Raw genomic sequence first — 27,632 nt, forward strand, 5'->3', positions numbered from 1 at the left:
GTAAATGTTAGCCAGCAGCTCCTTCATCATGGATGGGCTGAATGAGCTGGTAGCCACGGCTAACATTTATTGACACAAGGTTGAGTCGGCTTCACATGCATCTGTGACCATTTACAACAAGGCGCTCCACATTGAGAAAATAGAAGAGATGCGAAAAATGCCCTCAAAGGGAAAGTTCGGTTTTTTACAACCTGGACCTTATTTCTGGCATTTTTTAATGGTCATATACTCACCCAGGCAAGTTTGGTGTCATTTGGAGTCCTTCCGAAGATATTAGGGTTTTGTTGCGAGCCGCGTCTCCATATAACGGTAGCGCATGGGGCACCGCGGGACACAGACGATGCAGCGTCTAAATAACACATGATTGCCGCGAAACTCTTCATTTCTTTTATGAATCACTAGATCTGCTTCCAGGACCTGTTGTCTACATCCGGGGCTGTCTGTGTAACAAATAAATCAGTTTGTAAACAAGACCTCTGAACTCATGACGTCATCTCTGTGCGCGCATCCCAGACGCAGCTCTGTGTACAGCTGGAGTTCGCTACTGTTAGTTTACTGTTAGTTATTTGAAACATGTCTGAATATTTGTCAAATTCTGAGGTTGTGGACGACGACTTTGAATATGATGGACGTCCTTACCGTTTTGAGCCAGAGTATACGGCTGAAGAGCTCACTGAACGGAGGACAGAGTGCGCGCACAGAGATGACGTCATGAGTTCAGAGGTCTTGTTTACAAACTGATTTATTTGTTACACACACAGCCCCGGATGTAGACAACAGGTCCTGGAAGCAGATCTAGTGATTCATAAAAGAAATTAACGAGTTTCGCGGCAATCATGTGTTATTTGGACGCTGCATCGTCTGTGTCCCGTTCACTACCGTTATATGGAGAAGCGGTTCGCAAAAAAAACCCTAATATCTTCCGAAGGACTCCAAATGACACCAAACTTGCCTGGGTGAGTATACAACCATAAAAAATGCCAGAAATAAGGTCCAGGTTGTAAAAAAACGAACTTTCCCTTTAAGAAAACCTATGGCGTGACATTGCGGATCATCTGTTCAACAATATTTAAGCATATGATCAGTAAAAAGTTCCTCGTTATCATGTTGCTCCTGCTACATGTGTACTCAACGCATTTATGTTTGATGTGCTGCGTACATTAGATGGTGAATGCGCAAAATGAACAAGAATGCAATCGGTAAAAAAGTGAGGGTGACTTACTGGTCACAAGTCAGGGCAGTTAAGCTGAAACTTGGCAAATTCCGGTCCCTGGGCGGTCAATTGGTTCCTCTCTAATGCTAATGCCCCGTATGAATGCAACTTTGTCAACCATATGATTCATGATGTCATTAACATCAGTGCTACATTGACAGCAACATTTTTTACATTGTTTTTCCAGGGAGAAGTACATCTTTTTGCAGTGCAGACTGTGAAGTAGTTAATAATTAATAGTGTGTAGTTCCTTATAACATGAATGAAGTGAAACTATATGAACTTGTGACGATTAATTACTCACACCTGTGGACTGTGACAAATCAAAGTTTGTGGTCGACAGTGATTTCTTTTTTAAATTAAATCTATCCTCAGTGAAATAAAACGGCACTCTCCACTTATGATGCTGTCTAAACGCAAAACACAATGCTGTGAGCAAAATAAGATGTAAAACACTAGATTCACAAGTATAAATAGCATTTCAAACTGAAAAAGTTTGGACAGAGTGTCACTGATTTTCCATACAAGCTTGACTGCTAGAAATAAAAACTACTGTAGAGGAATATTTCAAAGCGACAAGCCTAAACCAGCAAACACTCAAAACACATTTCTGAAACACTCAAGACAAGTTCAGAAAACAGACAAACAGATTATGCGTACAAGAGCCAAACATATGACCTGCATTTCATCCAACCCTGACAAAAAGAATTTATGCAAATCCTCCTTGTTTCATTCTAGACCTAGATTTAGCATGTGATACTGCCTTACAAAAAAATTGTGCTTAGAAATGATTGGTCTGCTAGTGTTCTTCATACTGCATTCAAGGTAGACGGTCATTTCAAGTAACGGATGCCACGGTAGCACCGCAATTCTTCATCTGAAGAGCAGCCATAAATAATCATGGTAGGCAGTTCATTATCAACAGGGTGTCTGCCCCCAGCAGCGTTGCTAACTGGACTAATGAATCACCACGCAAGATTTCGGCAGCTCTTAAAATCTCATTCCTGCATTTTTTTTTTTTAAAGTAGCTCACATGTGACTGGAGAATGCAGAAACATTATAACCCAAACTCCCTGGTAACAAAAGCCAACTTAATCTGGAATAAGAAGATGAAATGAATCAATATCTAGTGCATTTCCACTGGAGTCATGTTGATGAATAAATTTCCTAACCCTCTGGAAAGAAACATGAAAGCATTGGCCTTCTCAAGCCACGCTAACTCATAGCAAATAAACATACACAAAAAAAACCCATCATAAATGATTTCATTTGTTGATTCACAGAAGTCTTTGCTGCACAATTGTCTTAATGTTATCAATCAATTGCTGACTCATGGGGTTGGGAGTTGTTGTGTGGAAATTGGATGCAAACACGAGGGTCTGGCAGGCCGAGGTCAGGAGCACAAACATGAACTACACTCAGTGTGATCTCCGGCAGCTTGGGAATGCTCAGGAAAACACAAAGAACCTTTATACAGCCCAAACACTTCCGGGTACACGCTTGGAAATTACATTTCGGCTGTATGTTAGCTGTTATCACAAGCCGCCTACGCCCCGGTGTGAATATTCAACAGCACAACCGTAGAAGACAAATGACCCACTCAGGCAATTTGAATAAAAGTTTTGTTTTTGTCGACCTAACAGACTAATTACTGCGCAGTGAGCAGATAAAGGCTCGTTACTGTGGTTGGGTGGACTAAACAGGCCTCCAACTAACATAAATTCCATTATCAAATCAAATATCAACCCAAATTTATGTTTGACAAACAAACCCAACCTCAAATTATATTAAATCTAGGGGCTTTTCATAAATCCCCTACTTTTTAGAGCTAAACATTAAAAACAACTCCAAAAGCTATTAGTATACTGCATTAATCTGAAAGCACTATATTCTGGAAATGTCACAGACCATCACTCACGGTCACAGGCTCCTGTCGCTCCACTGATGCCTCAGTAACCATAATTCTGATCATTCCAGGTTCATTCACCTAAATTTGTGTTAAGTTATAAATACATAGATCACAATGCTTATGTGATTCTACAGGTATAAACAGAAAAACACATGAGCAGAATTTTCCACAACTGCCTCTCAAAGAAGGAGGATTTCTCTGAATATGTGTTTTCATTACTGGAAATACTCAAGTGCATTTTTTAATAACAGTGTTTCTACACCAGTAGATAAGGCTCCTGATTCACCCATAACGATGACACTCAATATTAAATCTTTGGAAAACAACCTTCCATATTCGCCTATGGCCACATATTGTGGTTGATTTGTGGTTCTGTTATGACTTAAACTGGCTCAGTAAACGCCTCATGAGGGATTAAACAAACCATGTAGACATTCATATTATCACATGACTCAGGTCAATTTCTAATCTGCGGGGCATATGTGAAAATGTTTTGTTTTTTTCCCCCCACAGTTGTGTTTTGACCTCAGCATTGCATCATACATCCCAACACAGGCTTCAGAAGCAGTCCTTTCTGCCCTCTTTCTGCTCACTTGTTTTTATAAGTAGCCAGATTTTCCTACATTTTTTCTTTTTCTATGATGAGTTAATAGGCTACAGGCTTCAATGTGTTTTTTTTTCTGTTTATGCACCTTGTACTGTTATTTCTTTCCTTGTAATGCAGTTATGCTGTACCTATAATCTTATTGTGTAAAGGTTAATATAGTTTACACATTTAGAGTCAAGGCTGCATTTAAAAAAAAAAAAAAAAGGCACTAAAGCGTCAGAATTTTCTGGTAACCTAAATCCATTCCGGAAAACCATTTATTAATCCGTTTTCTCTAACAATTAGAAAGAAAATATAAAAACTAGAGATACACGGATCAGGATTTTGGAGGCCGATCCCCGATCACTGCGTGAAATCCATAAATGATTCAAGTTGTCTCGTGTACACAACACTGACATTGTATTATTAGGTATCAAAATTAGGAGAAGAGAAAGTATCATGAATTGACCACTGTTTTATTGCAGGCTGAGGCAATGAGCAATATTTCACACTCTAGAGACTTTTAGAGACGACTTAGACTCAGTTTACAAAGAGTATTTGTAGTTTACCAGCTTAAGCTTTCCTGTGGCAATGATTATGTACAACATGTGCACCAACACAGACAACAGTGGACATTTCACTCTCTTAGAGTTGATACAACCTTAGTTTTCCTGTGGAAAAAGGAATTAAATCTTAAAATAAAAATCAATTACGAAAGCTTTAGCGATAGCATCCGCAGCGTGTGAAGAAACTCTTGTGAGTGAAGCAAAACTCTTCACACTAGAGCTCCAAATGTCACTCGTGAAGCGACTGACACGACTGTCGTCCTGCATAAGTTTGTGGATGTGACTGTATACAGTTTGGTAAAGCTCCGGCGGGCATTTATCAGTGAAATATTACCGACTCGGCAGCATGGACCGTGGATCCAAGCAGCTAACGACGTGTTTAAACCCGATGTCTTCCAAAGCAAAAATCGGCTGATGATCAAAGCATATGAATTCATTACCTTATGATGTTTTCTTTATTTTTTCTTGCTGTTGTTGCTGCTGTCGTTTCTAGGTCTCTGAGTTTCAGTTCAATCTCAGTTTAGCTGAGTTAGCGTTGCCGCACACCCCTTTTCTTTCTCTGCCTTAGCAGCAGCCAACTTTGAAAAATCAACATAGTCCTTGATGTGAGAAACTTTCAAATGTCTTATCAGGTTTGTTGTGTTAAAATTATTGTATAACATTCCTCCTTGGCACACACCTTGCAAACTGTACATTGTAAAACTTCCATACCGGCGACGCCATTTTCAGTGTTGATGTTTTGTAGAGACTGCCACGCCCCCTTAGGAGACCTGGGTCTGAGAAGGGGAAATACGGCGGTTTGTTGTTGTAAACGTCATCGGATCTGCCTGCTTTGAACAATTTTGGTTGCCGATCGATCGGTGCATAATCTAATAAAAAACATTTAATGGGTTAAACCACTTCCTTTCAAGGGAATTACTGGCATTTGGCTTTTGTTTATTTATTTAATCATTAATGTTTCTTGAACGTGTTGGTAAGACGTTCATTAGGTCATATTGAGTTAAGTCCAGATGCGAACAGCATGGACCAGATATTTGTGGCTGCTTCAGCATCTTTACAGATATCCTCAAGAATCTGCTGACTTTTTTCCCACAAAACTCATGTAATGTCAACAAAAATGAGACCAGAAAAAAAGGGACTTTAAAACAACATGAGCTTCAAAAACTTCAATAATCCAAAGCATCTTTGAGGAGACAGGAGGGCATTCATTAAACCATTATTGTCATTTTGGCTTTGGAATTTAGGACGTCTTCACTTTCACTAGAGTGAAGACGACTAAATTATTTTCACAGATTAAGCAATGTGACACATGTGTGACACAGAGGTGGTAGAGGTCAAACTGAGGCCTTATAATTGTTATTTTTTGTCTCCATGGTGATGAGAGAGCTAAGAGACTGAAAACTGGCTGAGGAAAATAACCAAGCCTGGTTTTGCTGGATGAAGGAGTATCATTTCCATGTGTACTGAAGGCAGCAGATTAAACTACGGGGAACATTCAATTCAGTCTAGTGGTTTTCTTAGTGAGGCTGCTTTATTTGTATGTAGTATATAAACACAATGAACTATACTATTGTGTTTATAACTATACTACCAACATGTGGAATTCCTTACCGACAGCCATAAAAGAGAGCAAATCCCTAATCTCCTTCAAATCTGCCCTAAAAAGCCACTACAGGAGGCTGTTACTCGTACCTGGGAATAATCAAAGTCTCTACTGCACATCCCGCTGTTCCTTCTGATTATTGTTTCTTGTTTTGTTTTCTGCTTTTGTTTTGTATTACCTAGCTTATTCTATTTGTCTCATCACCTTTTTAGTCTCTCTCGGTGCAAAATAACAATAATTCCCCCCTTTTCTTTTTTTACAATCTTCCCTACAAAGTACTGCTTCTTACCTGTATGTCATTCAATGTTATAAGAGTTAAAACAAGGTCTCCAATGTAAACAAGTGTAATGCTTTCTTGGAATAATGCCTTTTAGTTAAATTTGTATCAGCGAATCTGTACTGTCATGAAACTGTACCTGATCCTATGCAATTCTTCTAATAAATTCTTCAATCAAATCAATCAATCAACTGGAATGACTCGTCTGGATCTCATTTAGCTTATCGCCTTTCTATGTAAAGTGCCCTAAGATGAGCTCTGTGATGAAGTGTCTTTGTTCAAATAAACTGCAGAGAATAGAAACGTGACACAAACTTGATATGGACGATCAATATGACAAAGAGAAGCTGCCAGGGCTGATGAGGTATCACGTAGCAAACATGACTGGGCTGGGTCAGAATAATAGTGAATGTTATGGACTGTGCAGAGTGGGAGCAGACCGAGCAGCAGCAGCTGCTGCAGGACCGGTGACCACTGCTGTGTCTGTCGTAAACAACTCGGAGAACAATGGGCAGGGGTGGCTTTACTTTCATAACTTACAACCGGTTCTAAACCCCTTTTCTGCGGGGAAACCCAAACACAGCGTTGGCAACTGGAAAAACAAGCCGACTGAAAAACGAGGAAACCTTGAAATCAGCGTGACAGACATGACCGGCTCTCCCGATACAAGTGGCTGCAGCGCAGAGCGTTAGCGGCAGCGGAGCCCCGCCGCCCCGGGCTGGATGAGCCCTTAATACCGCTCCCTGCGCAAGAAAACCACGGGAACAGTTCTCCTTTACTAAAGCATGCAACATACTCTAAAATTATGTGGAAGAGAGACACATTTCATGCAAACAATCAGACCTGTTTACCTGTTAGAGTTGATGCACTCTACAGGGCGCCGCCATCTTGGACACCTCACCGCCCATCCCACCGCCGTCACCCTCCGCCGTCAGGCCACATGCAAACTAATCCCACAAGTTAGCGCCCTGCCCGTGTGAACGGCAGCTTTTTCCCGTCATTCATCCCGGTGACTTCTTAAAGTTGGTTAAACGACGTTCACAAACGCACTATTTCCCTATCGATTATGCGCCGTTCACAACTGCTGAAGAGCTAAGTTTGCGTTTCTCACCGCGGCTGGTGGAGGGATGGAGCGAGTGTAATGCGGTTTCGCGTGACCTACATGCAGAGGGCGCAAGCGCACATTTAAATTTTTTATTTTTATCAGGCAGGGAGGAAATTTGTATTTTTGTTGTCATTTGCAAGTAGGCTGCATAAAATACAATAAAAAAAACAAGTAAAAAAGAATAGATTGGATCGTTGGTTTAAAAAAAAAGAAAAAATGGTACCATATATTTGCTTATGTATTTGTTTTCAATATAATTTAACATATATTATGCCAAGTTGTGTGACTCAAATGATAAAATAATAAAAAAAAGATTTAAAAGAATCTGACTTTGGAGAACCTGCATGGGAACACAGTGGCTGTCAATTTGTCTGTGCAGTTTTCTTTGCAAGCAAGCAGAAATGTCATGAGGGTCAGGAAATATGGGAAGGGTCATTGTTTAGTTCTTAGGAATGGAAAAGTCTGTGCCAAAACAAGCTGACAGTAGTTAAACTGATGAGAATGGGGGCCTTGTGCATAGAAACCATGTTCTCATGTTCTCCATGTTTACAAACTATGCACAAATAAAAAACATTTTTGTTTCTAGATGTGGAGAAAAACGATGGGACAGTATAGAGGCTGAATTAAAGCAATGTCCAAACATAAAACTGTTTAATAAAGAATATAAAAACATGACTTTGAATAGGGTTTACATATGGAGGATAGAAAATCAGACCCTGCCTGACAGAACATACAACACAGCTCTTGGTTCAGGCTGTGGTCATGTCACGCATTGACTACTGTAATTCCTTGTTGGTCGGCCTTCCTGCTGCTCAGTTAAACCTCTGCAGATGATCCAGAATGCAGCAGCACGTCTGGTCTTCAACCAACCCAAAGGAGCTCATGTCACTCCGCTGCTAATCCCCCTGCACTGGCTTCCAGTTGCAGCATCAAGTTCAAAGCTCTGCTTCTGGCTACCAAACAATTACCCAAACAGCTCCTGCCTACCTTCACTGCTTCATCCAGAGCTACACTCCCTCTACCTTCACTCCTTCATCCAGAGCTACACTCCCTCTACCTTCACTCCTTCATCCAGAGCTACACTCCCTCTACCTTCACTGCTTCATCCAGAGCTACACTCCCTCTACCTTCACTGCTTCATCCAGAGCTACACTCCCTCTACCTTCACTGCTTCATCCAGAGCTACACTCCCTCTACCTTCACTGCTTCATCCAGAGCTACACTCCCTCTGCCTTCACTCCTTCATCCAGAGCTACATTTCCTCTACCTTCACTCCTTCATCCAGCTACACTCCCTCTCGACAGCTCCGCTCAGCCAGTGAAAGACACCTGGTGCACTTCTGCATGTAGTAAACTTCTCTGTTCATCAGAATTAGTTAGAAGATTTTTCCAGCTCTTTGCATGACTCAGCCCTGCGTAAGCTGCATGCACTTATGACAAGATGATCGCATGATTGTGTCTTTTTAGATGTAGCTTTCTTGTATAAAGGGACTGTTGTGTTGGGAGGGGAGGGAACAAAAAACAACAACAAACAACCAAAAAAAATATTCTAGCACTGGCATGGCAGCACCTGTGTCCAACTGGACTCAGCAGTCTGACCAGCACTTATCCTCCTATGGGATTTCTTGCTTGTGTTGTTCCCTCAGATGTAAGTCGCGTTGGATAAAAGTCTTTGCTAAATGACAGTAGTACTAATATTAGTAAAATATGTTTATTTAGTTACAGGTTGGATATTGTATTGACTATACTTGCCCTTTGTTTGTTTCCTTTCTCTGACTTACTATTCAGGTATGAGGTTTTGGGAGGGCCCGGCTCACCGTTTTCTGTCTTTTATAAAATCGGTGATGTCATTGACTGAATTATTGGATGAAGCCAAGCAGAGGGATTTTCTTTTTTAGTATTTATTTTTGTTTGTCAGTTAGATTTTTCTTTTGAGACATTTTAAGAATATTATCTATCTATTCTTTAGGTAGCTAACAAGCCTATTAACCTGTAAATTAATTTGAGAGTATATATGTGACCAGTTTGGTCAAAATGTTTGTGTAATGTGACCTGTTTTGTACAGAATGGTTTAGTCTGACTTTAATTGTCAACAGTGACTTGTGCATACAGTATAAGTGAGAGGGTTTGGATTTAGGGGGAGAGAAAATGATGTGATCAAAAATGGTGCTGAATTGGTGGTTCCTGGGTGGAAAGTTTAAGAAAGTTGGTCTGTCTGCTCTCCCCTTGGACATTTAAGACCCATTACAATACAATACAATAAAACACAGAAGGTTTATATCATAGTAATATTGTAGTTTTTGTAAAGAGTTTTAGAGCCACAAACACCTGAACCAGATTTACAACCGGAGTTCATTTTTTACGTGTGTATTAGACGTAGCACAAACTACCAGCAACTGTATCCTTTTTGCACCAAATCTTTGTTTAATAATGCCTTAGTCAGCAAGCCCAGCTGGAAATGTCTTTGTCTTCAGTCAAATGCAAGCATAGATTTGAGGGACTCAGTTTTCCGGAGGTGAACTGAAGGCCATGTGTTTGTTTGCGATGCCATACCCGAAACACGATTGCATGCACATATGTATGCGTTACGAAAACCGTGACTTTTCCTTTCTATTTTTTTTCCACGTTCAAGTCAGTAGATAAAGCTGTTTAACAAATTTGGAGCTGTAACACTTCTGAAACTTCTTTTGACTTAAATATGAGGCGCCCGCACCATTTAAGCCGCGCTGAGCTTTTAGTTCAGCCATCTTCACTGCAGGTTGTGTAATTAATTAAGCTCAACAGTGAAACTAACAACCCAGTGTTGTTAAAGTTAAAGAATGCACCATGTTTAATGTTCCCTGAAACATCACAGACTGGTTGATGATGAAGTGTAATGTGGTATTAAAATCAAGTCCCAAGTTTAAACATTAATAGGCTTAAAATAATGAATGAATGAATGAATGAATGAATGAATGAATGAATGAATGAATGAATGAATGAATGAATGAATGAATGAATGAATGAATGAATGTTTATTTATTTTGAATGAATGAATGTTTATTTATTTCGGTACATTTTTGTAACCGAAAGGGTGCAGGTAGAAGCAAGGCTACCCCTTTTACTGGTACCTTACATTGGTTACAGCAAATACAAAAGAGCAAAGCTCAAGACTTTGAAATGAATTATCAGTAAACTCAAATATTCTAAGATAGCAAAATAAAGAAAGGCACAGGTGCTCAAAACCCCAAAATAACTTAAATTATCCCATCATACCAAAAGTAATTAGCACATGGCTGAAAACCCAAAATAAACTTAAATTTCCCATCATAGCAAAAAATCAAAAAAGCGCATAGCTCAAAAACCCCCAAAATAAACTTAAATTTCCCATCATAGCAAAAATAAAAAGTAGTGCATTGCTCAAAACGCAAAATATAACAGTGCAGAAGTTGGCAAACTTAATTTCCCATACCATAACGAGAAATTATGTAATTTTTATAAAGTCTTTTAAGGCTGAATAGTGTACAACATGATTTGATATTTACAGGACAGTTGTTCCAGATGTTCACCCCTTTGACAGATACACAGTGATTTTTTACATTGGTTCGGGTTTTCGGTTTTTCAAATAATAAAGTTCCTCTCATGTTGTATCTGGTGTCCCTCATTTTAAACAGATTCTGGACATGTGGAGGTAGAAGTTTGTTTCTGGCTTTGTACATGGTTTGTATTGTAATATAATCAACTAAGTCCTTGAATTTCAGAATTTTCAGAAAATAGATCCAGAGTTGGATTGGATTGGTTGCAATTTAAACCGCCCATGATGGAAAAGGTATTTACAACAGTCCCAATGTGGAAATGCACCTTTTAAGAACCAAAGTCTCCATAAACCAATAAACTCTTGTATGAAGATTTGAAACGGCTGCATTAACAGTGCAGTTAATGCAGTGAATCACGATGAGATGGTAAATGATACGGTTTAATGGCATGGGGCAGCCAGGCGGACCAGCAGTGGCAGCAGAGACATCGGAGCTGTCTGTCTTTAGGAGAAGGAGCTCCGTTGTCTGTCCAGGGTGTGGTAGAGAAGATAGTCGGGGTAATTCATGACAAAGACCAGCTTGTTCTGTGTCTTGTTCTCCGCCACAGCTTCAAAAGTCTCCTGTCTGCACCCGATGACAGAAACAGCACTCTTCATACTGAGTCCTTTTGTCTCACTGAACTGTGATGCTGCTCCGTTGGTAGACTATAGAGAAGAACAGAGCACTGGACACAACAAAAAGAAAAAAAAAGACCTCAGCTCAGAAAGTGGGGCGTGCCTTTGCAAACAGCTGTTGGTCTACCAGTTCACCCTGCTGTTGATGTAAACACTCAGGTGTCTTTAGTCTGCAACCATCCTCCCCAAACTTCTAAAAGGTCACATGAGCCAACCTTCAACAAGCTGTGATGAGCAAAGGAGACTCACGAGGTGGGACGTGGTCCAAACGGGTGAACTGCGGTCCAGGAGACAGTGAACATAAACAGGCAGCAGCTTCTTAACCAGCAACAGAGGCTGGAAGGTGTTGAAGATACCGGAGGAAATGATCACAGTACCTCCACCACTAACATCAGATTTCTTCTGACTCTGCTTCATCGTCATTTAAACTTAATAATTCTCAAAAACGGACTCATTTCTCAAAACACCTCACAGGCTGACCAGGTAAAAAACTTCAGTTCCTAACAACTCACAGGAAGGTCAGATGGGAAAGTGATTTACATTTAACAGCTTTTACAGTCACAAAAAAAGATCTCTAAAATAAATTCAAACACTGTGAAATATAGAATAGAATAGAATAGAATAGAAGACTTTATTGATCTCCCAGAGGAGAAATTCAGTCGTGCAGCAGCCAAAACACACACACGCTTTATACAAAAAATTTAAAATAGAAATAACCAATAAATAGTTAAATAATAAAAAGAGCAATATAAAAAGTGGAAAAAGAGTATGTACAAGAGAGAGAAAAAAATAGTAAACACCAAAAAAAAAGGATAATATTTACAAAAAATGTACAAATATTTTCAAAAATACATGAGGTATTTAGTGGTTATTGCACTTATAAAGAGACAGGTTTATTGCACACGGGTGGCTACAGTTGCTTATTATACAGTCTGATGGCTGTGGGGATGAAGGACCTGCGGTAGCGTTCTTTCCTGCAGCGCGGGTGTAGCAGTCTTTGGCTGAAGGAGCTGCTGATATGATATTATTTATCCTGTTTTATACAAATCAGAGTCTGTTTTTGATTTCTCATTCAAATTAATATTTTACATAATAAAAAAAAAATTAAATGCAATGCTCAAAAAGGATGGCACTAAGTACATTTGGTAGCAATTACAACCACCCGGTTTCCCAGATCAGTTAAGTAGTTCTTAACAGTTAAGTAGTTCTTTCACAGGCTCCTTAAGATGGTTTGAAAGAAGTCTTTCGCTGTTAAGAACTACTTAACTGATCTGGGAAACGGGGCCATTCAAATTTCTTTTTGATTTCTGTGTCTTGCCTCACTATTGAAGGTTGCCTTCTCCACACTGCAGTTTTAACATACAGATGATTTTTTTAAAGATTTGTATTTATTTATTTTTTAAAGCACAAGTCTATCACCTTTCTAAATTCGTCATTGGTTACGGATTGATGTTTGATATGAGGCCCGTCAGCATGCTTCAGATTTCAGGGCCCAGCTGATCTTGAGGTCGTGGAGCCAAAGACTGTAACGGTCCCCTCAGATCTGACTTAAATCTCCAGCCAGGATCAAACTTTTCAATCAACTGCACCTCATTTATGGAAGGCCTTCCCATATTTTTGTGTGTTATTGGTAGAAATATTTAGCTTACAACGAGACAATTTTGACTAAATTTAAGAATATCAGGCTTATTTCTATAGGGTCGTTTTTCCAGCGTAGTTGACAGGAAGTAAATTACTGCTGAGAAGATGGGTCAGAAGCCTGAATTGAGGACCACATTTTACATGACAGAGCATTTGATCAGTTTCATACATTAAACTCTACTCTATAGTTTATCATTTTCATCAGTGAAATGCTTATTTTACAGTAAAAAAAAATATATTTTCATGAGTGAGACATATGTGAGACTTATTGGAGCATTCATTTCTGAAAGTTGATGTCAGATCAAATGATCTTAAATGATCACTCCACCAGCACAGAAAGAAAGAAACGTTTTCAATAGGCAGAATCTATTCTGTCCAGCTCAATTTGGACTGTTTCTTACCCGGTCTCCCCCCCCCAGAGCTTTGTGGTACCACATTGAGACTGATGTGAAAGGGTTGGACTCTAGCCCTCAGAGCAGGGGCTTAAGAGGGGGTGTATGCCCACTGGAAGTGGCACTGCTGGGGGACTGGTCAGAGCTAGTGGATACCTAAGAACAGGTGAGGTGTGGGAGTCTTCCACTGGGAAAAGAGAGGTAAAACAAACTTTAAGAGACCGAGTAAAGCCAGTGGAGCAAACCCCTGCTATCTCTCTCTTGATGATGAAGTTAATGCATGCGGTTCACACACCTCAAAAAAAGACGGTCAGAATTGGCCAACATCAGTAGTGGCAGGTCAGATACTCCCCAAAAAATGGAAATCTGAATTAATCTAAAAATGTCAATTAGGGGCCGCTCGGTGGCGCAGTGGGTTAAGCAAGCGGCTCATATACTGAGGCTACAGTCCTCCTGCAGTGGTCGCAGGTTTGAATCCCGGCCTGCCTTTTTTCTTGCTGCCTTTCACGTTTGCTGCGTGTCATCCCCATTCTCTCTCTCTACCCCCTCTCTACCCCCTTCCTGTCTGAATAAAGGGTCCCTTGAATAAAGGGCCACTAGAGCCCAAAACAATCTTTGAAAAAAAAAAAAGTCAATCAGGGCATCTGTAATATGAATAAATGACACTTTGAATGTGGTGGAGGTGCACAGATACGAGAACTGGAAATGCAACACTGAACCTGTGTCCTAGAAGACACAGAGCAGACTGAGCACCTTGAGGAAGCTAATTAGTTTAATTGAACTTGATTAACAATGATAGAATGAGTCCTGAGCCCGGCAGGAGTATCTGGAGTCTGCATGTTCTCAGCGTGGCTTGGTGGGTTTCTCCAGCTACTGCTTCCTCCCACAGTCCAAAAACATGTATGTTAGGTTGTTTTCCTGACACCCCCAGAAGGTTCAGAAACGTTTAAAGGTTTGGCCAAGTAACTGGTATAGTAATAAAAGACTTTCATAACCTCCATGTGTCCACAAATGGACAAAACAATTCCAGATGAACAGACCAGGATGAGATGCATGAGTAACTGAGAGACGCTTTTTGAGACACTGTAAATATTTTCTCAGTGTATCTGAGAACTGAGAAAATATTATAGTAGAGTAGAAGTAGAGTACATTTACCTCTTACTGAACAGTAAAAACACAACATGTAGCTACGGCAGACAGACGACTATTTGATATGTTCAACATAACATAAATTATTATAATATAATAGGAACACAGGAAAGAGCACCATTACTTTCTTACTCCAGCAGATGGTGCCGTTATATCACCTATGCCAAGAACAGGCTCTCGTCCCTGGAAGAATAATAGCAGACTTTCTACTGTCAAAACGTATCTCTGTCAGTTATCTCTAGATGAAAAATGTATTATGATAAAGTTTACGTAAAGATGCAGACTTTTATCCACACGTGAACAATCTCCACAGACGTTGCATAAACATAAAGGCACATATGCGCATGTGCGTAACATTACACAACGTGAAATTGAAATGTATTAAACTAATTATTATTAGTATTAAGTATTATTATTATTATTATTATTAAAAAAAAGTATATCTATATAGCCCATAGCTTATTTATTTTAAAGGTGTTTTGCAATTACTTCAACACAGATCAGTTCTTCTCACTTTAAAATTATTTTCAAATCAACTTAGAAACAACACAATTGAACAGTTACCGTACTTTTTACAATAAAAAAAGAAAAACAAGAATGTGTAATGATGCATCAAGTGAACCTCCGTGGTGTGAGCTGACACTGCAAAAGATTTGTGAAATTGAGCATCAGTGGTACAAGTTCACACAGCAGGAGATTTTGGAAACTAGGCCATGTGAGATTTTGGTTCTCCCTTTTGGTGCGGAAATGGAGACAGGAAATGAAGAGCTCTCAGTGGATCTAGACCGGACTAGATCTACCCGGACTACTCAACTGTATCAGGACAACAAGAATTTGATCATAAGCAGACAAACAACATGAAACATCAAGTAGATGATTTGAGAAACAGACTGCAGGAAAAGAAGAATGTTTTTGCTCAAGTAAAAGCCGGAAGAATTGCAGTAGAGAACGACAACAACGCTGAACAGGAAAAGTTCAAAGCTATGGAAAAGGCTTTGAAGGACGAACGCCACATGAGACTAGCCTTTGAAAAGAAACTCAACCACATCATTGATCATTTGCAGTCTTCAAGTGCACCTCAAACAGACATTAAAAGTAATACCACACATGGAAATACATGTATGTCAACCCTCAAAACTCTAACAAACCTAAAAGAGTTGTGGCACAAAAAGACCAGCTCTGACCTTAAACTGACATCCCATCCGGAATCACAGAAACCGGAGACTGATAACAAGCAGGGGGATTTAAGCGTCCAAGACTCTGCAACTGACCCAGGACAACCAGAAGAACAGCAGGTGAACTTTCTGACATTCAAGTGGATGATCTGACAAACATGCTGGAGAAGAAAAATAATGGCCTCTGTAAAGAAAAGGAGAAGAGATTCGCAGCAGAGCATATGTATAATGTGGAAAAGGTCAAAGTGTTGGAAAGAGCTTTGGCGGAAGAACACCACATCAGAGTTGGTTGTACAAAGGAACTCAGAGAGTACAAGGAAATTGTTGAAGAGTTCTGTGATGCTTATTCTGTAAAGCCCTGTGAGGCTAAGTATAAAAATACAGAAGTTTACAGGCTGGCCTATCAACTTGAGTCAATTGTTACAACCAAGAATCAATCTTTTCCAGAAAATGTGGCTCCAAAAACAAGGGCCCCAGAGTCAGAATAGTTCTAAAAAAAAAATCAGGTGAGGACTCCAAAAGACAGGAGAAGCCTTCTCTGTGGAGGTATTTCAAAAAAATTTCCCAAACCAGCATATTGCTGCCAGTATGAGAGCAGGAATCCGATTTAAAGTCTATCGCAGACAATCCCAATCTGAACCACTCAGTCTAAAGAAACAAAATTATAGACACAAACACATTTTCAAAAGCAGCAGAACAGATCAGACAGAAGCAATTCAAATATATCTCTCACACATCTGTACAAAATACAAAATAAAACTACTATCAGGATTGAGAACAGCCAACCTTCAACATCTGCAGATTATTAAAGCAGATGAAGAAAACTGATTCATGTAAAGAATTTGTATTTGGGTTTTCTCCGGGTGCTCTGGTTTAATCTCCCCTAAAAGAAAAGTACAAACACACAGGGACAGGGGGTCAACATTTCTATACAAAACGTGTCATTAACTGCTTGTGGATTACATACAAGTATTTTAACAGCCCTAAATCTAATTTGGAAATAATTATTTAACAATTTATTTATTGTTATCCATTGTTATCCAACTTTTCAATTGGACGGTTGCTGCCTTGACCCAAAAAACAACCAGTAAGGTGTGAGGCAAATGATCTATTTTTCACTTCAAAATGCATTGGAAACCTTCCACAAAAAAAAACCTGTGAACTTTTACACCGACTGGAGCTTTGTATGAAGACAAAATAGATCTATAAACTCCTACAGGTTTTATAGCACCACTCAAGTGGCACTCAAATCTTTTTCAGGTCCTCACAACACACCACTGCATCCCTAACAAATTTACAGGACAACCAAATTATTTACATTCTAGCATTAATAAAGTATTATTCATCCATCCGTCCAGCCAGGGCCGCCGCAAGGGGTGTGCGAACTGTGCGACCGCACGGGGCCTCGCGCTATGGGCCGTTTTTTTTTTTTTTTCTTTTCCTTTTTTCCCTTATAAATATCAACAGTCACGTTCCATTACAGACCTAAATGTGTACTCGTCTGTGCATATCAATAAATATATGTGCAATGATGCGCATGTCTGTGGTTCAATACAACTGATCATACCAAGCACAGACACAAGCTAGTCTGATCCAGACGGTGGAGTTGGAACAAACTGTCATACAATGTCGAGAGAACGAGACAGATTCAGGAAAATTCCATGAGGGGATGAAAAAAGAAAAAAACTAAAGAAATGGAAGAGTTTAATGCCTCTCTGAAAGGCTCGTTTGATAAATTTGTTACAAAAATCACTGATCCGACCGGGTCTCAAGCAGCCGTGGGGCCCGGGGTCGAGGCAAGAGATGATGATGAGGCAGGGGAAGGTGTCCAGTATTTTGCTAATTGGAGAGTTAAAATTGCGCATATAGACACCCGATCCGACCCGAAAAACCCAAAAATTTTGCGCACGCTCGCTACGCTCATGCGCGAGGGCCCCCCCCTGACCATTTCGCACAGGGCCTCGCAAATCTCCCAGACGGCTCTGCGTCCAGCCATTATATATACCATCTCATTCCTATTTACGGTTACGGGGTTCTGCTGGAGCTTATCCTAGCTTTGTGCGGGCCAAAGGTTGGCATTTGACCAACAACACACCGTGCTGCAGAGTACAATTTAATGACATTCAATTCAGTTTCAGAAGTATGAGTAGTTCTGTTGTTGAGCTACATAAACCTTCTCCTCCACTAGATGTCACACTCGCACTGTTCGTTAAATGCAAATACTGTTTCTCGACTGTTTCTGACTCTTACTCTTACTTATTATTGTTATTGTGGTTATTTTTGTACCAAACCTTCTCCTTTGGTCATGTGTCCTTGTATCTTTCTCTTCACCTTCACAGGTGTTAAACTGAAGCTGTCAAGGGATCAGTCATCTTGTCTGAATATATACTTAAATGTAAGCAGGTCACAGTGACCACAGGTAGCTTTTAGGACTGGTTTAGTGTGTGTATCTTTGGTTAGGTGTGTGTATCTTTGGTTAGGTAGGTGTGAGTGTATCTTTGGTTTGGTGTGTGTATTTTTGGAGGTGTTAGCTTCATGATGTAAAGTCTTGCACACAACTCAGCCAAACAAGGTTAAATCCTGTAAATCAAACAGTAATAGATTGGACATTTTTAGTCTGATGTATTGGTTTTGGAAATCTTTATCGTATTTGTACTTTTTTAAATTTAATTAAATGCGCCCCCCCTCTCTCTCTCTCTCTCTCTCTCTCTCTCTCTCTCTCTCTCTCTCTCTCTCTCTCTCTCTCTCTCCCACGTGTTCAAGATTGGCGCAATTAATCAGAAGAAAGTATATAAATTATCGTATAAGGCAGGACACCGTGTTTTCAAAAATACAACACATCCTCACACTCCAAAAGGGTTTTTTTTGTATCTTTTTAATACTGTCAGAGCTCGGGGTGTTTTGTATAACTGTTCCAAAGGCCGCGTGTTGTTATAAGCAAATTTCCACCTGCAGCGTGGCTTTTTCATTGGCTGAAACCACAGTCAGATTCTCCTGCGAAATTATCTGATTGAAAATCAGGGAGGGGAGAAAGGGCAGAGCAGCAAGGGTGATGCTACACTGCTTTGCTTTTCTAACTTTAAGAAAGGATTTTGTGAAGCATCAAGACGCAAACGGACATCGAGAGGAGGAGGAAATAATAATCATCATCATCATTATCACCATTACGGCGCGTTTGGGTTGAAGAAGCTCTTCAGTTAAAGGTGAGTGTCTGCTGCCTCCAAAAGTTCAGTGAAATTTATTATGAAGTTTATGAAACTGAGACGACTGCGTGTGTGATGTTTCTCATTTACTTTTATATCTTGAAATATATTTAGGTGCAATAAATAAAATATATTTATAAACTACCAGTTTATAGTTTAAATTTCGTACAATTTTGAAAGAAAAACAGATTATTTTTAGTTAAAGGGTGCCGTTTATAATTTGACATATGGTTTTGGATGTTTTGCAGTTTCAGGAACTGATATTTGCATTTAGAGTTATTTGACTTGGCGCATCCTCAAAACTATCGACAAGTTGTGCGCTTATTTTCAATATCGTGCTGTTAAATATTTTTTTTAAATCTTTTATTTATTTATCTGGTGTAGGATCAACATGCCACGATCATTTCTGGTGAAAAACAAAAGGTTCACGTCCTATAACGTTCATCGATTATACGAAGAAGAGCCGAAGGCCTCCATGTGTGCGGGTAAGGGTCTTTTTATCTGAGTATGAGCGGCAACGGTTAGATAATGAAGCGGCGCTGCTGCTGCAGGTCCGGCCTCACTCACCATCACACTGCTGTTCACTCTTGTTTCTATATTCAAATGTGAGGTTTTTTTTACTTATTTTATTACTATTTACTATTATTTTTTTTTACTTTTTCTGTTTATTTTTTGCTATGATAAAACTGCTCATATAAAAACAAAACAACAGCGCACAGATCAATTCCGAACATATTTCATTTTTAAATAATTAAGATCCCTTCCTTGTTTTTTTGTTTTTTTTTTCATCAGGAATATTTACTTGCTGAATATTGACACACGACCATGTTTTCAGATGGATTAATCTCTCTTTTATTTGCTGTGGATTTGTAGAAGTCCCAGCAGAAGTTGGGATCCCGGAGTCCTCAGACAGGCCTTCTTCAGAGGAGAAGCGTTTCCCTGCAGACTTCTGCTCACTGGGACAGAAGGAGGCAGAGCCACAGTGTCCTCTACCTGTTCACCCACAGCCAACCACATCTCCTGTTGCTCCCACACAACCATACTACCTGACTGGTGAGTTCAATGATGTATATTTCCTCTTCTTTGTCATTATTTTTGTTATGTTGATATCATTTACTGAAGTAATAATAACATGTGTGTGACATGATTTGGTCATAATACAGTAAAACAATAAACTAAAACTAAAAAACATTACCACAGGTCCCTTTTCAACCATACCTTCACAAGTCTGTCTACTGAAGCTTGTTCTTTTAAAAAAAATCAGAGTTAACTTAATACAACCCTTTCACAAGTTACACTAAATATAGAAAGATGTAAAGTCTGGGAACTGGATAACTACACTGATCTGGAAAAACAGGGTCATAACGCTGTGCTGCAGTCTGTCGAATTTGTATTTTTTTGTATAAAATGAATGTATAATTGTAGTTAGACACTCTTGTGTAGCTATCTGTAGAAGTGCTTCATATAATTTAAGTAAATGAGAAGATGACTTAATCTTTCCTTTTCACTTAAAGTAATGCACTGTATGTTTCTACTTTTCTACCTATGCCTGCTTACCTTCTCTACTTGAGGTCCTCATGGCAGCTTTATGTTAGCACTGCACAGTACTTTTCACTCTTCTAATTTGAAGACCTTCTGCATAACATTGTTGTAACTAAAAGACCTAAACTATAGTTGCTTGTTCTTGTGATTTGTCTGGGCTTTTGCTATGATTTTTCCTCTTGTGGATATTATTTTGTTTAGTCTAGCGGTGCATTGCTGAAAGCAGATGCTAAATAAACATGCAAATAAAGACATACCTTTGTTGGAGTGACTGTGTTGGAAGGCGTTGTCAGCTTGAAGCCTTGTACAATCTTTGCCAGTTAATTTGTAAATTGCACATGTGACTCAAGAGATATGTAGCTCCTGAATTGCTCAGCTGTAAAGTCACACCAAAAAGAAGATAAAAAAAGCACATTGGGTGTCTCACGGGTGGTAATAGGTGATCAGCCGTTTAGTCTTTACTTTAAGATTGGTTATAGATCTAAAGTATTTGAAAGCTCCAAACAACACTATCTTGTTTGGGTTGATGATTTGTCTCACATTAAACCCATTCCTGGTTTTGTTTGTATGTGTCTTCATTTCCGCCTCGGATCCCATCTGTGGGCTATGATCATAGACTGTAAAAAACAATGGATAATGTAATAACTAATGCTTCATTAGTCACGTGACATATAGGTTTTCTTTAATTTAAGAAAAAGGTTTTCTTTTTACTGGGTACAGCCATGTTGCCAAGGAAGCTGGTGGATCAGAGTTAGCTGTGGTTACCAGCTCCGTCAGCCGACCCCGCTGAAATAGCAGCAAACCTTTACAGCAGAATCATACCGTTCCACAGGTTGAAGAGCTGCTGCGAATCGTCAGTGAGATGTATCTTAAGTTAGATAAGTTAGATGGTTGGTGCTTGGCTGTGATATGTCCTTTAGTCTATTGCTTCTGTTTATTATCATGTATTTATGTAACTCCTTTCAGTGTTTTTTGGAGTGCTCACATCCTTTAACCTTCAACTTGTGTGATGCATTTCAGAGACACCATATACATAATGCTAGTAGCTAATACTAGCTCGCGCGGCGCAACGTGAATTTACAGCTTTTGATAAATGAACTCCCTTTAGTTATTTGACTTTGTTGTGAAACTGCAACGGCTGCAAGTGTTTGTAAAAAATTAGAGAATAAGTTTCTCTCCCAGCAGTGACTTGGCAATTCTTGATAGCAAAATATGAGTGAGTCAATGTTGAAATATAGTTAGGCAGAAATATTGAATCCACATTGAAACCATGTTGAAGACTGGCCGGCGACAAACAGCACACGTAGATTCGACATTGATTAGACGTTGGCATTAAAATTTGACCACAAAACAACATTGATTTAATTACATCTTTTCACCATTGGTTTACTGGCTAGAATTGGATGATTGTTTGATGGTTGACCCACCATCAATCGTCGATCTTAACCAAAAGTCAACCTTTTTAACCATAACTCAACATAGAATTAACATCTTTTGCTATCCGGGATGTTACCTTGAGCATTGAGCAGACCCGTCCGTAAAACACTTAATTCCGTAAGTACCTCCTTATGTTGAGCACCAGGGGGCGTTTTCCAGATGTCATACGGATTGATGTGGCGCAACTGGAAAAGAGGAGTTACGTGGAGTTATGATGCAGTTTTTGAGTTGGTGGTCATTTCAGACACCCAAGTGTATTCCCCCAATTAGAAAGTGTAAAAACATGTTCTTGTTTTTCTGTTTATGCACACTCACTAGAACCTCACGTGGCTGAGTATCCACCTTTCTACAAGCCAACATATGCCTGGGAGCCGGTGTCCTCATCCTTCAAGCTTCGTCAGCTGAGTTTCAGCCCCACAGTGCTGCAGCACGCCAGCAGTCTCTACGACAGCCACATCAGCCACAGTCCCCCGCAGCAGCCTCTGGACTGCAGCACACACTACTCCCCCAACTCCAGCACCTACCACTGCATCACCTGCGACAAAGTAGGCACAGAGTTTGTGCTTAAAAACCTCTTTTAATGCCTCATCATCTCTGTGCAAACCAAAAATAATCTTCATGTCTATGAAAAACTGGAAGTGATTCATACTTGGGACCTCCACTAATGAGGTAACTGTGTTGCAGGTGTTCTCAACATCTCACGGACTGGAGGTTCACGTGAGGAGGTCACACAGTGGAATGAGACCTTTCGGCTGCAGCATCTGCAGAAAAACCTTCGGTCATGCTGTCAGTCTAGAGCAGCACATGAATGTCCACTCCCAGGTATGTAAGTCACTCTAAAATGAGACAGAAATGATCTCAATGTGAACAGCTTTGAAAGATAAAAAAAAAAAAAAATTGCTTGATGTAGGGCTGGGCGATGTATCGAGATTTTAATATATATCGATATATTTTCAAACGCGATATGGTACGAGACAATATCGTTTATATCGATTTAGAAAAAAAAAAATCTATTTTAAATTTTTTTTTTTTTTTTTATGATTTTGATATACCGTAGCTTATTTTGTGACAAATTGACTTGAATGTTTTATTTGAGATTTGCACAAATGTTTTGTTATTTGCACAACTGTCAACCTCAGTGGAAAAGTCTGCCTGTTACTGTCTACATTGTATTAATTGCACAGTCCATTTTAATTTAATTGTTATGCAGGAAAGGGATATTTGTTTTATTTTATTCAAGAAGCATTTTTATTCTATATATGCAGGCAGTTTATTTTTATTTCATTTGTTTTATACATTTTGATATTGTGCAGACCTCTGTTAATAAAGGAACCTGTGTGACATTTGGCACGAGGCATTGTATTAAAACTGAAAAAAATGAAAGAAAATGAAGCTAACAGAGATGCTATGCTATAATGCTTTGGGGGAAACACAGAAAAAATATCGATATATATCGAGTATCGCCATTCAGCTAGAAAATATCGAGATATGCCTTTTGGTCCATATCGCCCAGCCCTAGCTTGATGGAGATCATATTTTATGAATTAAAAGCTTTCAAGCTGCCTGGGATTCATTGTGAACTTTTCTGACGGTTAAGCAAATACTCCCTGCTTTTGTCCTTCAATCAGGAAAAAAGTTTTGAGTGCAAGATGTGTGGGAAATCTTTCAAACGCTCCTCCACTCTCTCCACGCACCTGCTCATCCACTCCGACACGAGGCCGTACCCCTGTCAGTACTGCGGGAAGAGGTTCCACCAGAAGTCCGACATGAAGAAACACACATACATTCACACAGGTACGTCAGCGTGCTGTTACACTCTGCTTTCCAAGCGCTGCGCGCAAAACATTTTTCCAAGAGTAATATAACTGCTGATAAATCAGAAAAATAAGCTTAAACAAATATTCCCATTATTTGCATATCTGGTTTTCCTGCTTCACACGGAGCCCTGTTAAAGGAAGTTATGCAGTTGGCATTTGTTGTCAACATATGGTTGACAAATCTGAACAATGGCACGATTCTTCACTAAAGGATATCAATACAGAGTTTACTTTTACGGCTCTGTTGCTGGTGATAACAAACTGGATTTTGAAAATCAGCGAAAAAGAAAAAGGACTCCTCTCAACAAATCACTCGAAAATCGTGCACCATTTGGTTGTAATTGTTCATCTTCCTATGTTGTGACAGGTGAAAAACCCCACAAATGCCAAGTGTGTGGCAAAGCCTTCAGCCAAAGCTCCAACCTGATCACCCACAGCAGGAAGCACACAGGCTTCAAGCCGTTTGGGTGCGACATTTGCTCAAAGGGCTTCCAGAGAAAAGTGGATCTTCGCAGGCACCACGAGAGCCAGCATGGCATGAAGTGAGGACGAAACCAGCGCACGAGCATCTGTACATAATAGATTTATATATTAAAACAATAGTTTTATAGAAATGTCATCTAAATATGTGGTGTATTTTAGGAAACTGTGAATAATTCTGCCTGTTCCGCTTCCGAAATGTATCATTTCAAAGATTAAGAATGGGAGATGTGCTGATATCATTTTGATTTATGAGCTGTATAAAACTGTGAGAATTTAACTTGTGTTTTTAAGGTCAAGATTGTAGCAATTGATAAATAAAAATTGATTATAAAAGCTGAACCAAGTAGGTGAAACTTTTGCTTTTCCTGTTAGAATAAAGTAAAATGATCACGTTAAAAAACAGACTCATTGTTTGTAGAATATCAGCATGTTGAAAACTATTTTTTTATTCTATTAACTCCCTCTTTAGCTCTTTATCTGAGTCAACTTCCTATGAAAGCAGGATGTAGGATTATTACTGGACCATGGCCTCAGTTAGAAATCTTTCACGTGACACGATATGGTGAGCACCAGAGTAATCTTGCATTCAAATGACACCTGGGACGCCATGCAAATCCAGGCCAGAGAGCTGTTCAGTCCAGCAGATGAACTAGAAAGCAGATGAAGGAAATTTAGCACTGGCATACGGCAGCGTCAAATTTCCCAGTGCAACAGATTTTTGATCAGTAGAACCAGCTGCCTAATCAGTAAAAGAAAATCAGAATCAAACAAACTCTCCTCTTGACCATGTTGAACTTTGGCTACACCCCCTGTCGCTCCTCGGTCTTTGCAGTGCACTGAGTTTGCTGGGATACAGCAGGGATTATAAAGTTCCCGCAGAAAAGGGACTGATGTCTTAGTTAACCGTCACCACACCCTTCAAGCTAGTTGGATTTACTCACAACAAACAAACGGAGAATCACCACCTTCCTCAAACACCAAACCTGTTACCTGAACTGCTCAAGGCAAATCACATCGTCATGTGACACTTTAAAATCTGACAAGAACTCCATAGTCAGCATTTATGAACCCAGCAGCAGCTATATGTCCAACTTTCCAGCTAAGTATGATGTGAAAATGATTATTCATTTGGCCTGAGGAGTCAAGCAAGCAGGGCCAAAGCAAATATGGGAACAATATGAGCACGCTTCACTTTCTGTAAAGAGATCCTTAAAAAAAATCATTTCTGTCTCCTTTTGTCCAAGTGAAATTTGGAAACCTCAATTTGCAGAGATGAATGCATTTATCATCAACAGAGGTGGGTAGAGTAACGAAAAATTATACTCAATTAAAAGTACTGTTACTTCAGAATAATATGACTCAAGTGGAAGTAAAAAGTAGTCATCCAAATAATGACTTGAGTAAAAGTAAAAAAGTACCTGGTGAAAAAACTACTCAAGTACTGAGTAACTGTTGAGTAACGTCTGATTTATTTTTTTAACACAACCATTCAAACTGACAAAAGTACAAAATAATCATCTTCAGGCAAATTAAATCAATAAAATAATAAAATAAATTAAAATTAATAAAAAATAGCTTAAATTAAAATAATCTTAAAGTAAATTCAAGTACTTTAATAAATAATAAAATAAATAAAATAACAGAATAAAAAAATAAATTAAGCACAAGTAGTACAAAATTTCAAGCCTTTGTACTTTTCTTTTTTAACCAGGCAGAACTAGAAACAAGCCCATGAACTCAGTCTGTGTAAATGTGACAAAACATGCAAAAACAAACAGTTTTCCCAAACAATCACCCAGTGATGTCATGAGATTGACGCGGATAAAAGGGATAAAAGAAAAGGTAACAGCTCAACGTAGCCTAATGTAGCGGAGTAAGAGTAACAGTTTCTTCTTAATAAATCTACTCAAGTAAAGTATAGCGATTCAAAACTACTCCTAAAAGTACAACATTTCCCAAAACTTACTCAAGTAAATGTAACGGAGTAAATGTAACTCGTTACTACCCAACTCTGATCATCAACTTAGTAACTGGAATATTTTTGTCTTGTTGAATTGTTAAAATGACCAGTTTTAGTGGTAAGTGAAACAATATCTTAACTTCACAGCTAATAAATAAGCTGTTATACATGATTCAGGGCCAAATGTGATGCATGCATAAATGGATCATCTCCAGAGATGGGAGTCATATTTTCAAGAGCAACACTGTATTCACTCAAAATGAAGCCACTTCTATAGAAATCAAAGTCTGTGGAGGGAAGAGAGAGCACACATGAGGGCTTACTGTCTGACAAACAAATCTGAGGTCTCTATGCAAAATTTGTTGGCAAATAAGCAGCGGGGTCGGGCGTGAACTTTCACAACTGCTGGGCCTGCTGCTCGAGCAGAAGGACTAACTGTTGTGAGGGGACGGAGCAAATCAGAATCCTGCACAGGTTTGCAGCAGGACGGGAAGCAGAGGATCATACTAGGTGGGGCTAAAACAAACAGGACGTGAGTCCTGAAAGAGGAGGGGCGTCAGTACCGGGGGTTGCCTGGGGAAAAACGGGAGAAACTGAAGGAAATACACAGGTCTAAGTGCACGTTAAACATTCCTGCACAATCATACGGGCGTAAGATGGGTGTTTAAAAAAAAAACACTCCCCAGAACCTCAAGAAGTGGCATAATGCTGATTTTGTCAAATATGTGACAGGTGTTTACGATAAAATCTTCACGGCTTTGGGTATTTTGGTGTCCTGAAACTTTCAAGCTTAAAAGTTTTTCTTTCTAAAACTTCATATTATATAAGAATACACTTTAAGCATAATACAAACAAAGGTGTAATTAATATATATGTCTATATAGGCAGTCTTTTACAGATTTGTTTGCAGTATGACACATCTCCTTAACATGACTGTAATGTTTCTGCTTTAGCTTTAGTGTTAGTTACATGAATATCAAGAAGAAAACTAAAATAAATCAGACCTCTGTCTGTCACCATTACAATGATGGAGCCAAATCTCCTCAAACCAGCTGAAAACCCAAACCAACAAGCAAAAAATGTCAATCAACAATTAAACAACAGTCCTCTTGTCTCAGAAACAGGGGACGTAAAACCGTGTCTTTATGCCTGTATATGACAGAAACACACTCCAGGTGAAGAGATAAAGCTGGATTTGTTTTGCAAATTTCATGCAAATGAGCTCTGGCCAGTACTTTGGAAACACTGCAGGATGTGAGGTTATTCGAACATGCTCGAGGCATAAACGATGCATTCATGGAATTCAGAGTGGGAGATCCCCAACAAGCGTGACTCTTACTTTTGGTAAGATCAAAGGAGCATCATGGGAATCTGAACCACTATTTA

At 39.3% G+C, this 27,632-nt stretch overlaps 2 protein-coding genes across 2 annotated transcripts in view; one reads left to right on the top strand and one right to left on the bottom strand.

Annotated features, from left to right (window-relative positions):
- tsc1b (TSC complex subunit 1b) overlaps nt 1-7,274 on the bottom strand; it is a 51,841-nt gene extending 44,567 nt beyond the window's left edge. The window contains exon 1 of the mRNA XM_061734452.1: nt 7,006-7,274. The gene's annotated coding sequence lies outside the window, so the exon portion shown is untranslated. The remainder of the gene's footprint in view (nt 1-7,005) is intronic.
- An 11,439-nt stretch (nt 7,275-18,713) lies between these two features.
- Nucleotides 18,714-24,625, top strand: gfi1b (growth factor independent 1B transcription repressor). Its single transcript, XM_061733475.1, has 7 exons — nt 18,714-19,007; nt 19,392-19,492; nt 19,881-20,060; nt 22,305-22,531; nt 22,671-22,808; nt 23,615-23,780; nt 24,171-24,625. The coding sequence occupies exons 2-7, from the start codon at nt 19,399-19,401 to the stop codon at nt 24,347-24,349; spliced, it is 984 nt and encodes a 327-aa protein (XP_061589459.1). The 5' UTR covers nt 18,714-19,007; nt 19,392-19,398; the 3' UTR covers nt 24,350-24,625.
- Nucleotides 24,626-27,632: the final 3,007 nt, after the last annotated feature.

Source organism: Cololabis saira, chromosome 11, assembly GCF_033807715.1.
Source record: "Cololabis saira isolate AMF1-May2022 chromosome 11, fColSai1.1, whole genome shotgun sequence".
Classification (NCBI taxonomy): Eukaryota; Metazoa; Chordata; class Actinopteri; order Beloniformes; family Belonidae; genus Cololabis; species Cololabis saira.

Excerpts from the sequence above, each read along its gene's own strand:
- gfi1b (XM_061733475.1), top strand. The coding sequence starts at position 19,399 with ATGCCACGATCATTTCTGGTGAAAAACAAAAGGTTCACGTCCTATAAC. Across the intron at positions 19,493-19,880 it reads GAAGGCCTCCATGTGTGCGG|AAGTCCCAGCAGAAGTTGGG; the intron begins GTAAGGGTCTTT and ends GTGGATTTGTAG. Across the intron at positions 22,809-23,614 it reads ACATGAATGTCCACTCCCAG|GAAAAAAGTTTTGAGTGCAA; the intron begins GTATGTAAGTCA and ends TCCTTCAATCAG.